This window comes from Danio aesculapii, chromosome 14 (genome assembly GCF_903798145.1).
Source record: "Danio aesculapii chromosome 14, fDanAes4.1, whole genome shotgun sequence".
NCBI classification, from domain to species: domain Eukaryota; kingdom Metazoa; phylum Chordata; class Actinopteri; order Cypriniformes; family Danionidae; genus Danio; species Danio aesculapii.
This window is the reverse complement of record NC_079448.1, coordinates 52,278,720-52,292,250: the sequence shown is the minus strand read 5'-3', so window position 1 is coordinate 52,292,250 and position 13,531 is coordinate 52,278,720. Positions and strand designations below refer to the sequence as shown.

Below are 13,531 nucleotides of genomic sequence, written 5' to 3'. Positions count from 1 at the left end.
TGTTGTGATTCAAGTTTTTCCAATGGTCGAAATTATATAATATATATATATATATATATATAATATTTATTTTGCTGTAAAATTGTAATAATATTTTCAACAGGAAACTGATTTCTACTGACGTTTATAAATTGAAATTAAAGTATTGAAGGGAGCCACATATTTTTGGTCAAAGAGCACATTAAGTACTAATGGCCCGTTTCCACTGAGTGGTACAGTGCAGTACAGGTTTTTATTAAGCCTTTATCAGGCTTGCGTTTCCACTGCTAAAAGGGTAGCAATTGTACTCTTTTGGCGGGCGTGGTGTACAACAACGTCAATGTCATTTTCGCTTGAGGAAATGTCTACAGTAAAGCTGTATGGGTCATTCCTTATACGAGAAGCACTTCTCACAAAACAGACGCTTTATACACAAACACTTGTGTATAAATGTTCATTACTAACTTTTCTTTGAACATGAATTAATTATAACTGCAGATCAATGACAGTGCGAAATAGCCCACTGTAACGTCTGCTATTATATCAAATAAATAAATAAATGCAACATATGAACACATACAGACCCTTACAGTCTCCAATATGTTACCAATTACAGAGAAACTACACACAGCATACATTTAGTCCTTATTTGAGGTTCAAAAACAACACCCATACACAACATATAGCCTACAGTCAGAGCAAACCTCTCATCTGTGTCTTTAATCTTCAGCAGCACATGTAGCCTCTGTTAGAGCAATTCCATCATTCAGAGTTCATAATAGTCCAAAAGGCGATGATAATAGTTAAACATGGCAGTTTGTTCACGTTTGCTGAAAAACTAGTTTGCTCCTTTGTTTTTTCCGGCTTCTCCTTTGTTACTTCACGTGTCACTCTTGCGTTTGTCAGTTTCTGAATCGGGTTTCAAAAGCATGTCAATAATCAAGTGCACGTTATCATCATCAGCTCAAGTTTGTTACTTCAAATATAGACGCGCGGCGAGCGCAAGCAAGCGAAACCGCTCATGCTTTAGACAGACTCGTAAAAAACAACAGTGCACAGGGTAAATCTGCTCTTCTTGGCTTTGTGGCTGTTCATCAAGACGACAAGGTTTGTTTGAGCCCAGGTCGACCATGGCTCATTATTATATGTATATATTGTTAAGGTGTAATGTCTCGGCTGTGTATTTAAAACATGCCGGTTCCTTTGTTTTCATCCTGGCTTGTTGAGCGAGTAAATGATGCATCTCTGTAAACCAATAGCGTTCAGCTCTGCGTTTTGGTACCCTTTGCAAAGGATGAGATATCATGCTATCTGACAGCATTTTGGCAGATCACCTACTGCACCTTTAAAATCTTAAAATAGACAGGTAATATTTAACCATGTGAATTGTTACTTAAAATAAAGTTACCATCTTTTACTAAGAGCACCCTGGGTGAGCCATCTTTTCTGACCCCAAAGCTTTGGAAAAGTACTGTAGATGGTATTTAGTTTTAGATATTTCGTGAGTTCAATAAAATATCTTTTGACTCATCTGAAAGAACACTTCATTCCCAAGAACCGGTGTTGAATTTCAAGTGTATAAAATCCTTATTCTCTCGTATGTGCTGCAGTCAATTAATGTTAAATTACAACTTCATAAATAAAATAAAGCAGAGACAATTCTGAGAATTTTTAATTTTGCACAACCATGACCTCCAGTTCAGATCTACCGTGCACAGAGCAATAGTACCCACAGACAGCTCAGACAAAAAAAATCTACCTTGCCATCCAAGAGAATGCATCACGTCTATAAAGTAGGGCAGTAGTGAGCAGGCATTTGAATAAACAGCCTGAGACGCCTGAAGCAGTGTAGGTGAGCTGAGGTGTCTTTGCAGGCTACAGTAAGCACTCGGCAGTGATGAGGATCTGTGCTACGGAAGGGCCATTAGTACCAGTGACATCCCTCAACAGAGTCACTCGCGGGCTGCCTGCCTGTCAAATATTAGGTGACGGCCGGCCGGCGAGCGCAGTACTTACTGAGGTTAAAGACTCTGTCCATCTTAAGTAGCCCAAGTCGCACACTTGTCTCTTCCGATCGAAGAGTTCGCGTGCGGCGGAGAGGTTGATGCCCACTGGGCACTAGTGTTAGCTGATTGGCTAGTGCTCAAGCTCTGTCTAAACATGTGAGCTTGACATGGCATGCTTGTGGAGAAAAGACGAACATTAAAGTACAAATGTATCTCTGTGTCTGCAGGGTGTACTAAAACGGTGTTCTCAAACAAACCACTGCTTCTGCCAAACCTTTGGGAGGTTTTCTTATCAGTTCGGACGAGTCGTCTCAGAACAAGAGCCCTGGAGCGTTTGAAAACACGTATACAGTGGGAAAGGAACAAAAAAAAAAGAGATAGCAAAGATCACGCCTCTCCTTTTAGACTCAATACAGTCTTGTTGATGCTTGAATCAGGTTTGTCTATTTAACGTTTGACGAGTTCAACCACAACAGATATTCAAATGTGCATCCATGCGGCCACGGATACAGAAAGAGCAGTTATGTATAGTTATGAAACAACTTGTGTGTAATGGTTAAATTAACAGAATTGTGCATTATATAGTCAAATTATCACATTTTATAGTTCAGAAAAAAACTATGTTGTTTAAAGTAGCGCCAGGTAAACAGATTACATCCAATACATCATTGTCATTTGCTAGTAGGTGGCGATAGGAGGAAATATTTGTTTTTAATTGTATTATTTGTTCGCATGCAGCAGTGAGGTTGATACCCACTGGGCACTAGTGTTAGTTGATTCGCTAGTGTTTAAAGCAGAGATGCCCAAAGTAGGGCCCCCGCTGGCAAAAATTGGCTCATTGTAACTTGAGAAGGTTGTAAATCTGAGAAGAGACTGAGAATGATCGAGAGGGTTGGGGTGAATACCTTTAACAGAGATCAGCATTGCCAATTTGACGCAACCCTTTTTTTTGTTTGTTCATTTCATTGCTGAGCTACAAAAAAAAGCTAACTAAAATTAAATGTTTCAATTAAATATTTGTAAATTAATCAGATTTTTTAAACTGTAAATAATGTCACTCGACCGATAGAGGACTATGCAGAAGACATTGGCGAGCAAATCAAGGCAAAAACTTGTGTAATTCCATTCGGTTTTAAATGAGATTGTTTTTGTTTTACTAATAAGCTCATTATAAAATATTTTAAAAATACGCTGTATTAGTTAATATAATGTTTGATATTATTAAATAAATTAGGAAATTACCCATGGCAACTGTATTTCCCTTCGGCCAACTAGCCTCAATCAAGCTGGGTTTTTGCAACTTTGTAAGAAAACGTTTGGGTTTAAAATTTCTGGTTTAAAATGTCTAAAACACAACAAGTGTCAGTTCGGAGTCGTCATCTCAGAACAAGAGCGCCGGAGTGTTTTAACACTACAGTTAAAAAATAAAATAAAAAATAAATAAAATTAAAAAAAAGAAAGATCACACCTCTCCTTTTAGACTCAATACTGTCTTGTTGATGCTTGAATCGGGTTTGTCTATTTAACGTTTGACAAGTACAACCACACCAGACATTCAGATGTGCGTCCATGCAGCCACAGATACAGAAAGAGCAGTTGTTATTAGTGGTGTAAAGGATAACAAATCTCACGGTTCGGATCACACTCCAGTTTTTCAGTCATGGATAGGTCCATTTTTTTGGATCGGCAAAAAAGGGAGGATACAAATGTCATTTGCTTTCCTTTTATACAAAATATTGCAGCAAAAATCATTGGTTTTAACAAACAGAACTTAGAACCTGTAATTTTAATAAAAAGAAAAAAAGAAAAAACCAGCTGAAAACAAGGAAAATATTCAATACAAAAAGCGACCTTTGCTACTGTTGCTGATAATGCTACATATAGATATCTAACACCTTCTACAACATATCAAATTTATTCTCAATAATGATTCAACAATTCACACATAAAACATGTTTTATTATAGGCGTGTCATTTCTGAAAACCTATTCAGACAATTTTGATGTTTGTCGCCACCTGTTGGTTACACAATGCAATTGCTACAACATTCACCAGCGTCAAGACCCATTAAATGGTGATTTTAATCTTTACCATAAATAGTGTTTATATCTGCACTATAGACTGTTCTCCAGTGTTTATATCTGCACTATAGACTGTTCTCCAGTGTTTATATCTGCACTATAGACTGTTCTCCAGTGTTTATATCTGCACTATACACTGTTCTCCAGTGTTTATATCTGCACTATAGACTGTTCTCCAGTGTTTATATCTGCACTATAGACTGTTCTCCAGTGTTTATATCTGCACTATAGACTGTTCTCCAGTGTTTATATCTGCACTATAGACTGTTCTCCAGTGTTTATATCTGCACTATAGACTGTTCTCCAGTGTTTATATCTGCACTATAGACTGTTCTCCAGTGTTTATATCTGCACTATAGACTGTTCTCCAGTGTTTATATCTGCACTATACACTGTTCTCCAGTGTTTATATCTGCACTATACACTGTTCTCCAGTGTTTATATCTGCACTATAGACTGTTCTCCAGTGTTTATATCTGCACTATAGACTGTTCTCCAGTGTTTATATCTGCACTATAGACTGTTCTCCAGTGTTTATATCTGCACTATAAGCTGTTCTCCAGTGTTTATATCTGCACTATAGACTGTTCTCCAGTGTTTATATCTGCACTATAGACTGTTCTCCAGTGTTTATATCTGCACTATACACTGTTCTCCAGTGTTTATATCTGCACTATAGACTGTTCTCCAGTGTTTATATCTGCACTATACACTGTTCTCCAGTGTTTGTGCACTATAGACTGTTCTCCAGTGTTTATCTGCACTATACACTGTTCTCCAGTGTTTATATCTGCACTATAGACTGTTCTCCAGTGTTTATATCTGCACTATAGACTGTTCTCCAGTGTTTATATCTGCACTATAGACTGTTCTCCAGTGTTTATATCTGCACTATAGACTGTTCTCCAGTGTTTATATCTGCACTATAGACTGTTCTCCAGTGTTTCTATCTGCACTATAGACTGTTCTCCAGTGTTTATATCTGCACTATAGACTGTTCTCCAGTGTTTATATCTGCACTATAGACTGTTCTCCAGTGTTTATATCTGCACTATAGACTGTTCTCCAGTGTTTATATCTGCACTATAGACTGTTCTCCAGTGTTTATCTGCACTATAGACTGTTCTCCAGTGTTTATATCTGCACTATAGACTGTTCTCCAGTGTTTATATCTGCACTATAGACTGTTCTCCAGTGTTTATATCTGCACTATAGACTGTTCTCCAGTGTTATATCTGCACTATAGACTGTTCTCCAGTGTTTATCTGCACTATAGACTGTTCTCCAGTGTTTATATCTGCACTATACACTGTTCTCCAGTGTTTATATCTGCACTATAGACTGTTCTCCAGTGTTTATATCTGCACTATACACTGTTCTCCAGTGTTTATATCTGCACTATACACTGTTCTCCAGTGTTTATATCTGCACTATAGACTGTTCTCCAGTGTTTATATCTGCACTATACACTGTTCTCCAGTGTTTATGTGCACTATACACTGTTCTCCAGTGTTTATGTGCACTATACACTGTTCTCCAGTGTTTATATCTGCACTATACACTGTTCTCCAGTGTTTATATCTGCACTATAGACTGTTCTCCAGTGTTTATATCTGCACTATAGACTGTTCTCCAGTGTTTATATCTGCACTATACACTGTTCTCCAGTGTTTACATCTGCACTATAGACTGTTCTCCAGTGTTTACATCTGCACTATAGACTGTTCTCCAGTGTTTATATCTGCACTATAGACTGTTCTCCAGTGTTTATATCTGCACTATAGACTGTTCTCCAGTGTTTATATCTGCACTATAGACTGTTCTCCAGTGTTTATATCTGCACTATTACACTGTTCTCCAGTGTTTATATCTGCACTATACACTGTTTCTCCAGTGTTTGTGCACTATAGACTGTTCTCCAGTGTTTATCTGCACTATACACTGTTCTCCAGTGTTTATATCTGCACTATAGACTGTTCTCCAGTGTTTATATCTGCACTATAGACTGTTCTCCAGTGTTTATATCTGCCACTATAGACTGTTCTCCAGTGTTTATATCTGCACTATAGACTGTGTCTCCAGTGTTTATATCTGCACTATAGACTGTTCTCCAGTTTTATCTGCACTATACACTGTTCTCCAGTGTTTATAGATCTGGGCACTATAGACTGTTCTCCAGTGTTTATATCTGCACTATAGACTGTTCTCCAGTGTTTATATCTGCCACTATAGACTGTTCTCGCAGTGTTTATATCTGGCACTATAGACTGTTCTCCAGTGTTTATCTGCACTATACACTGTTCTCCAGTGTTATATATGCTGCACTATAGACTGTTCTCCAGTGTTTATATCTGCACTATAGACTGTTCTCCAGTGTTTATCTGCACTATAGACTGTTCTCCAGTGTTTATCTGCACTATAGACTGTTCTCCAGTGTTTATATCTGCACTATAGACTGTTCTCCAGTGTTTATATCTGCACTATAGACTGTTCTCCAGTGTTTATATCTGCACTATAGACTGTTTCTCCAGGTGTTTATATCTGCACTATAGACTGTTCTCCAGTGGTTATATCTGCACTATAGACTGTTCTCCAGTGTTTATATCTGCACTATAGACTGTTCTCCAGTGTTATCTGCACTATACACTGTTCTCCAGTGTTTATATCTGCACTATAGACTGTTCTCCAGTGTTTATATCTGCACTAATAGACTGTTCTCCAGTGTTTAGTATCTGCACTATAGACTGTTCTCCAGTGTTTATAGCTGCACTATACACTGTTCTCCAGTGGTTTATATCTGCACTATAGACTGTTTCCTCCAGTGTTTTATCTGCACTATAGACTGTTCTCCAGTGTTTATATCTGCACTATAACTGTTCTCCAGTGTTTATATCTGCACTATAGACTGTTCTCCAGTGTTTATGTGCACTATAGACTGTTCTCCAGTGTTTATGTGCACTATAGACTGTTCTCCAGTGTTTATCTGCACTACAGACTGTTCTCCGTGTTTTATCTGCACTATGTTCTCCAGTGTTTATGTGCACTATAGACTGTTCTCCAGTGTTTATATCTGCACTATAGACTGTTCTCCAGTGTTTATCTGCACTATACACTGTTCTCCAGTGTTTATATCTGCACTATAGACTGTTCTCCAGTGTTTATATCTGCACTATAGACGTTCTCCATGTTTATATCTGCACTATAGACTGTTCTCCAGTGTTTATCTGCACTATAGACTGTTCTACAGTGTTTATCTGCACTATAGACTGTTCTCCAGTGTTTATATCTGCACTATACACTGTTCTCCAGTACTTCTGTGTTATTTCATTGTTTGTAACTCACTGAAAAAAACTGAATCTCTCGATCAAATGCAGATTTGAATGCAACGACCCTAAGGATTAATAAACATATGCAAATCATCATTGATCATTTATGTTGTGCGGGTTTGAATTGAGATCACGATCTTATAATGTTTAATCATGCAGCTTTACACTGAATATAATAATGCAGGCCAAACAAACAGTGACAGAAAACACCTTTAATTAATAAAGTATTTAGGTCCCACCACACTTATATTTTACATGGAAGCCTAAATGCTTTCATATGTGATTTGAACGACACGAGGCGATCTCTCTGCCGTCGTTATAAATGTTGGATTAAACTACAAGTTCCAAAAAAGTTATCAATCCGCGGGTCCCATGCCTCTCGAACTGTGAGTTGTCATCCGTACAGATCACGGAGCAACCGTGATCCGTTACACCCCTAGTTGTCATGCATAGTTGCCAGGTAAACAGATTGCATCGATTACATCATTGTTATTTCCTAGTAGGTGGCGACAGGAGCAAATATTTTTATTATTTGTTCACGTGCAGCTGTGAGGTTGATGCCCACTGGGCACTAGTGTTAGCTGATTGGCTAGTGCTCAAAGTCTGTCTAAACATGAGCTTGACATGGTATGCTTGTGGAGAAAAGACGAACATTAAAAGTACAAATGTTTCTTTCTTGCTATCTCGACGTCTGCAGGGTGTACTAAAACGGTGTTCTTGAACAAACCACTGCTTTCGCCAAACCTTTGGGTGGTTTTCTTATCAGTTCGGACGAGTCGTCTCAGAACAAGAGCCCTGGAGCGTTTAAAAAACAATATACAGTCAGAAAGGAACAAAAAAAAAAAAAAAAAGAGATAGCAAAGATCACGCCTCTCCTTTTGACTCAATGCAAGCATGAAGCGTTTTCTTGTTCGACACTAATGTTAAACCTACAATAAACAAGTGGATCCCGTCTGCCAGAGGGCCTTTTGTTTTAACCATTGAAATCAATCTGGATAACTAGAGGAGTAGCAGAAAATGAATGAGGCACAACAGCCCTCAGAGGATTCGGAAAATAAAGGGGGAAAATGCTAATTAAATCCCCCCCATTTAAAAATCAATTACGTATTATAATGCAAATAAACCGTAATGGATCCCTGGTCTAATTGTGTTTATTCCAATTCAAACCGTCTGTTATTAATGAAAATTTCGCTACAAGTCAGATGCTTTCATTTGCATCAAAGTAGCGAGTCGATGTGAATCATCCCGTAACTTGACATCTGAAATGAGCGCTGGTAGATGCATTCGAATAAATGAAAGGAATATGTGCAATCAGTGTCATCGACAGCATATAAACAAGCGTGTATATATGTGCAGTCAATGCCCAGTTACCAGAAGCTGTTTAATCCTATGCAATTGCGGCTTCATTATACGGGTCATGACCGCTTTCTTCGTTTTAACTAAAGGCGTTAATACTTCCTCATGAGCCAATTATTCAAATTCAGTGTACATTATCTTCTCAATTAATTGAAAACTCGTTAGTCTGGAACTACGATATTTGCCTCAATTAATGTCTTTAACCCAGTTGCTCCGTGCTTTGGCGAAGTGGACTTAAGGGTCTGTGTGTTTTCCTGCACGGCGGGAGCGAACTGTTGTCTGCTCATTGTCAGACTGTTAGCTAACGCTTCATTGCAAGCTAGCAACCATCTGTCCGATGTTACAGTTCAGCTCAGGGAAAGACCATTAACCCTCAGACAACTGCAGCTTTGATAATAGTGCACATGGAGAGGGAAATCTGTTCAATTAGGTTACCACTTGGCCAAAACAAATTTGCCATTAGTTTCTAATAAGGCGGCACATATATGTGCACCAGGCTTTTCATTTCTTTTCTCTCACACACACACAAGCACACACATTTATACAATCTAAGAGCAGTATTGCATATCTCGTCACAGTGCAAACCACCAATTAACCCTGGCCTCCTATTCTCTTTAATTCTACACGAGTTTTGAAATGTCTAATTGGAGTTTACCTCAATTACAATATAATTATAAGAGGAAAAAAGAAATACAGAAATTGCTGAAATCACATGGAAGGTCATAACCTGTAAACTTGTGTGGGTGGCACAGCTTCATAAGTTAATCACAATGATTAACAGCTCTTTAAAAATTTTCAATTAATTACAAACATATTAGTTCAACTTATCGAAATGAAAAATAGGAGACGTCAACCAATGGTAAAGGTAGAACTGCTAATTAAAAAGTAGGCTGCAGTGTCAAAATGAAAAAAACAGGCGGATCAATAAATGAACAACACAATGTAAGTCCAGGAAGGCAGGGTCTTTCTTGAAATGTGGGTCTTTCTACAGTCGGTTAATATCAGTCATGTTGACACGAAAACCAGTGTTAAAGGGTCATGAAACGCCAAAAAGACATTTTTTGAGATGTTGACAGTCATATACATGTTCCACGTTGCTAAAAACACCATTAGGAGACATATAGTGGTTGTTTTTGCGTTGTATGGAGCAAATTCGTTCTTCCGGTTTGAAAAGATGAGATTATTGTGTAAATTCCAGCATGGAGATTGGATGTCTGTACTGGTAGGTACATTGTGACATCGAGTTTTCAGCATTTATTTATGAGAAAGATTTTGTTCGAACCAATCAATGCACTCTATTGTGAATGAGATGCAACTTCATTAATATACTTGATATAGCTTTGAAGACTCCATTTATCTGTTAGTGTTCAGAGAGACGCCACGTTGTGTTGCCAATCGTAATTCAAACAAGTGGAAAAAGAAGAATTAATCTGAGACATGGGTCGTCTGTGTTGTGTTTATAAATGTGCCACAACGAAGGTTTTGTTTCCATTTCCCTGCGATAAGAGCACCACTCATGTGTGGACCCACATGTTTGGATTACAGTGGTCTGCTAACGTGCGATACATTTACAAAAGGTAAATTTTTTACCCAAGTGTTTTCACATCTGGAAATGGTGAAACCTGGATTTGCTGCTCGTCTTCTTTTAAAAAAAAGACGCGGTGTTGATTGTCCTGTCTCTACAGATTTAGTAAGCGTGTGATCAGTGTTCTTTATGTTTATTCAGATGGCAGAGCTAGTTAGTATCGACAGAAGTACTCTTTTAGTTAAGTCACATCTTAGTCAAAATGATTTAAGTATACAGTAATATCACTACAATATAATGGACTGAAAATCCTTCACTTCCTCACAGATCTCAGATCCGCAGTAAATACTGCTCTCCAAATCCCTGTCCATCTCCCCTGCGTCTGTGTTTATGTTGCCGCTGTGAAAATCAGCATGTGCACGCAATAAATTCTTTTCATGCAAACCCTTCCCTGTTCCGCCACTCGACACTCCCACCTAAAAGCTGGACTCACTCACTCTCCTGACTTTTTTGGAACTAGAGGTGTGAAAACACCCTGCTGAGACAGGGGGGAGATACTGCTGAGAGAGATACAAATTCTTAATTTATGTTAATGCATAAACTTTTATACCGTATTTACATCATTCCTGTGACACAACAATCACATTAAAAGGATAGTTCACCTAAAAATAAACCGTCTTCATTTAACACACTTCAGAATATATATTTTGTGTTCAATTGAAGAAAGAAATGAATAAGCGCCACTTATTATTACAAGCATTTGAGTGAGAGTAATTGGTGAGAACATTTTCATTTAGGGTGGACTGTCCCTGTAAGATTTGTGCTGTTTCTTTTAATTGGTTAGCTGCTAATAATAAAATCTAAGATTTCAAATTGTCATTTTGTGTGTGTAAAATGTGATGTGCATCAGTTCCTATTGCAGACATCCCAAGTTGCTCAAAGTACTTCCTGGGAGGGAATATGCGCAACGTAGATGAACTGAAGGTGGGGGCGATGTGGAGCGTTGGAGTGTTGTCCTAGAAAAAGAGTGGGTGTGGGGGGAGCTGTTGGTGTGGGGTAGCGCCTTTCCAGGACATTATATGTCATTTAAAGGCATTAGAGAGTCTCCATCCATATGCGGGAGACTTGGGATGTCTGATATTGTATGCGTGTCAAATATATCTTCACTACTAGTTATAGCATGACCATAAAAATGAACAAATGCTGTGTTGAAAGAAAAACTTCAACTTAAATAAATAACGTCTCATGTAATCAGTGAAAAACTATTTAGTCACTATTTTTCTTATCGAATCCAAAGGCACCTTAATTTGGTCACTTTATTAAAAGGTACAATTATTGCAATTCATTATACAATATACTTTTAGCTTAATAAAATACTACATTTAAAGCTTATTAATGGTTATTAAGGTAGTAGTTGGGTTTAGGTATTGGGTCAGGGGGTTTATAAGTACTAATGAACAGGGGATATCTTAAGCAGCAGTAGTTAAAAGTGGGCATTGACACTTGGCCCCTAATATTTTTTGGTGTGGAGCCCTCCATACTGACCCATTTTACTGTGCTTTTTCCAGCATTTTTTTGTAATTATAATTAGGGCTGCACAATATTGGAAGAATCTGGCATTGTAACTTTGTTTTTCTGCATTATTGTGATATGAAAACAGTTTCACCAAATAGCTTGAAGAGCTCTATCTGGGGGGGGGGGGGCGGGGGATCATTCATTTAGATTGATTGGGGTGATGTAAGGGTGTGAATCAAGTATATTAAAATAAACAGTAAACAAACTGCAAGCAAGAATAATAACAATAGAGCAACTTAAAAAAATGTAAAATAAAGAGTGCTTTAAAGTTTTCCGGAGAGTCAAACATTATTCGGGTAAAGAAATTGAATAATTAAATGCAAAGTACCACTGTATAGTCTTCATTATTATAATAATTCAGTGAAATTTTTCTTCATTAAACTTACAAATGCTATACGTTATGGTCTCTGAATTGTGTTAAATGAAATGCCTTTAAAACACATGCTAAATGATAAAGTTTCACTCTGTTGTGATTATAATGACTCCACAATTCTCATGTATTCTCAATTGTTGATCAACTGTAATCCCAAATCAACATCGCATACATCCTACGATGTGACTATTGCGGACACACACATTGCGATATCGATGTTGAAACAATATATTGTGCAGCCCTAATGATAATAATTTTATCATACGTGATAAGTTGAAGATGTTCTGCTACTTATTAATTATTAATGATGAATGGGACGATAACTGGTTTCAAGGGTTACCGCTATTTGGAAAAGTCAAGGGTTAAAAATGCTTAAATTTCCTGTTATATCGTTCCTATGGTATATGACAAATACTAATAATTATGTGCCTTTATTTTATTTCGTTTTTAGTGTAACAGTATCTCCAGCAGAAAATGAGCCTCCACATCAAGATCTACTGATCAGCTCATGAATCTGAAAAACAAATCACTTATAAACCACCATCTAAGCATGCTATAGGCCTGAACAGTGCTATGCCTTACTTTACATCCAAAGATAAACAGATAAAGATGTCCTTGATTTTGTGTTTTTAAAACCAATGAAGACAGCAGAAGTCAATGATTCATTTTAAATATTTAGCCAGACATGTTTACTGCTCCAAAATATTTTAAATGTTTCTTAAAATAAAATATGTTGCGTTCAATGTGGAAAAAGGTTGTTGTTTTATACCAGGACATTTAAAAAGAGCTTATTTTAGAGCAGTAAATCACAATACAGTGATATTTTTATCCAAGGTTATCATACTGTCAGACTCTAACACCGGCCCATGCCTACTCTGGATCAAACTTAAGCACTGAAAGAGGAACTTTCTATTTAAAGGCTTACCCTGATCATCAGCACCGCCTTCCTGATGTCTCTCACACCATCATACACCAGACGTGAGGCATCAATGAACTCGTTCTCGTCCACTGGCTGCCCGTTGTTGGCACTGAGAGCCTCCACTGCTGCCTCTACTTGCTCAGTGAAACGTGGCATCACTGTAAACACACACACAGAAAGGACAAACATCAAGGTCAGAAACACTTAGCAGTAAACTAAAAGGTGGAGAGAAAAAAAACCTGATTAATTTCGCTGGAAACAATTCAACTCAGCAAATATGAGAGAGGGAGAGAGCTGAAGTAGAATTCAATCAAGACATTTCGCCTGTAGAAACACAATTCAAATTAGATTTGAATTGAATCGACACGTTTACCCTCGGTCCAACTTTTAA

The 13,531-nt window shown here is 37.7% G+C and overlaps 1 protein-coding gene across 1 annotated transcript in view; it reads right to left on the bottom strand.

Annotated features, from left to right (window-relative positions):
- Positions 1-13,531, bottom strand: part of ctnna1 (catenin (cadherin-associated protein), alpha 1) — a 204,032-nt gene that overhangs the window by 74,453 nt on the left and 116,048 nt on the right. The window contains exon 13 of the mRNA XM_056472184.1: positions 13,147-13,298. Within this exon, the coding sequence (XP_056328159.1) occupies positions 13,147-13,298 (152 nt within the window). The remainder of the gene's footprint in view (positions 1-13,146; positions 13,299-13,531) is intronic.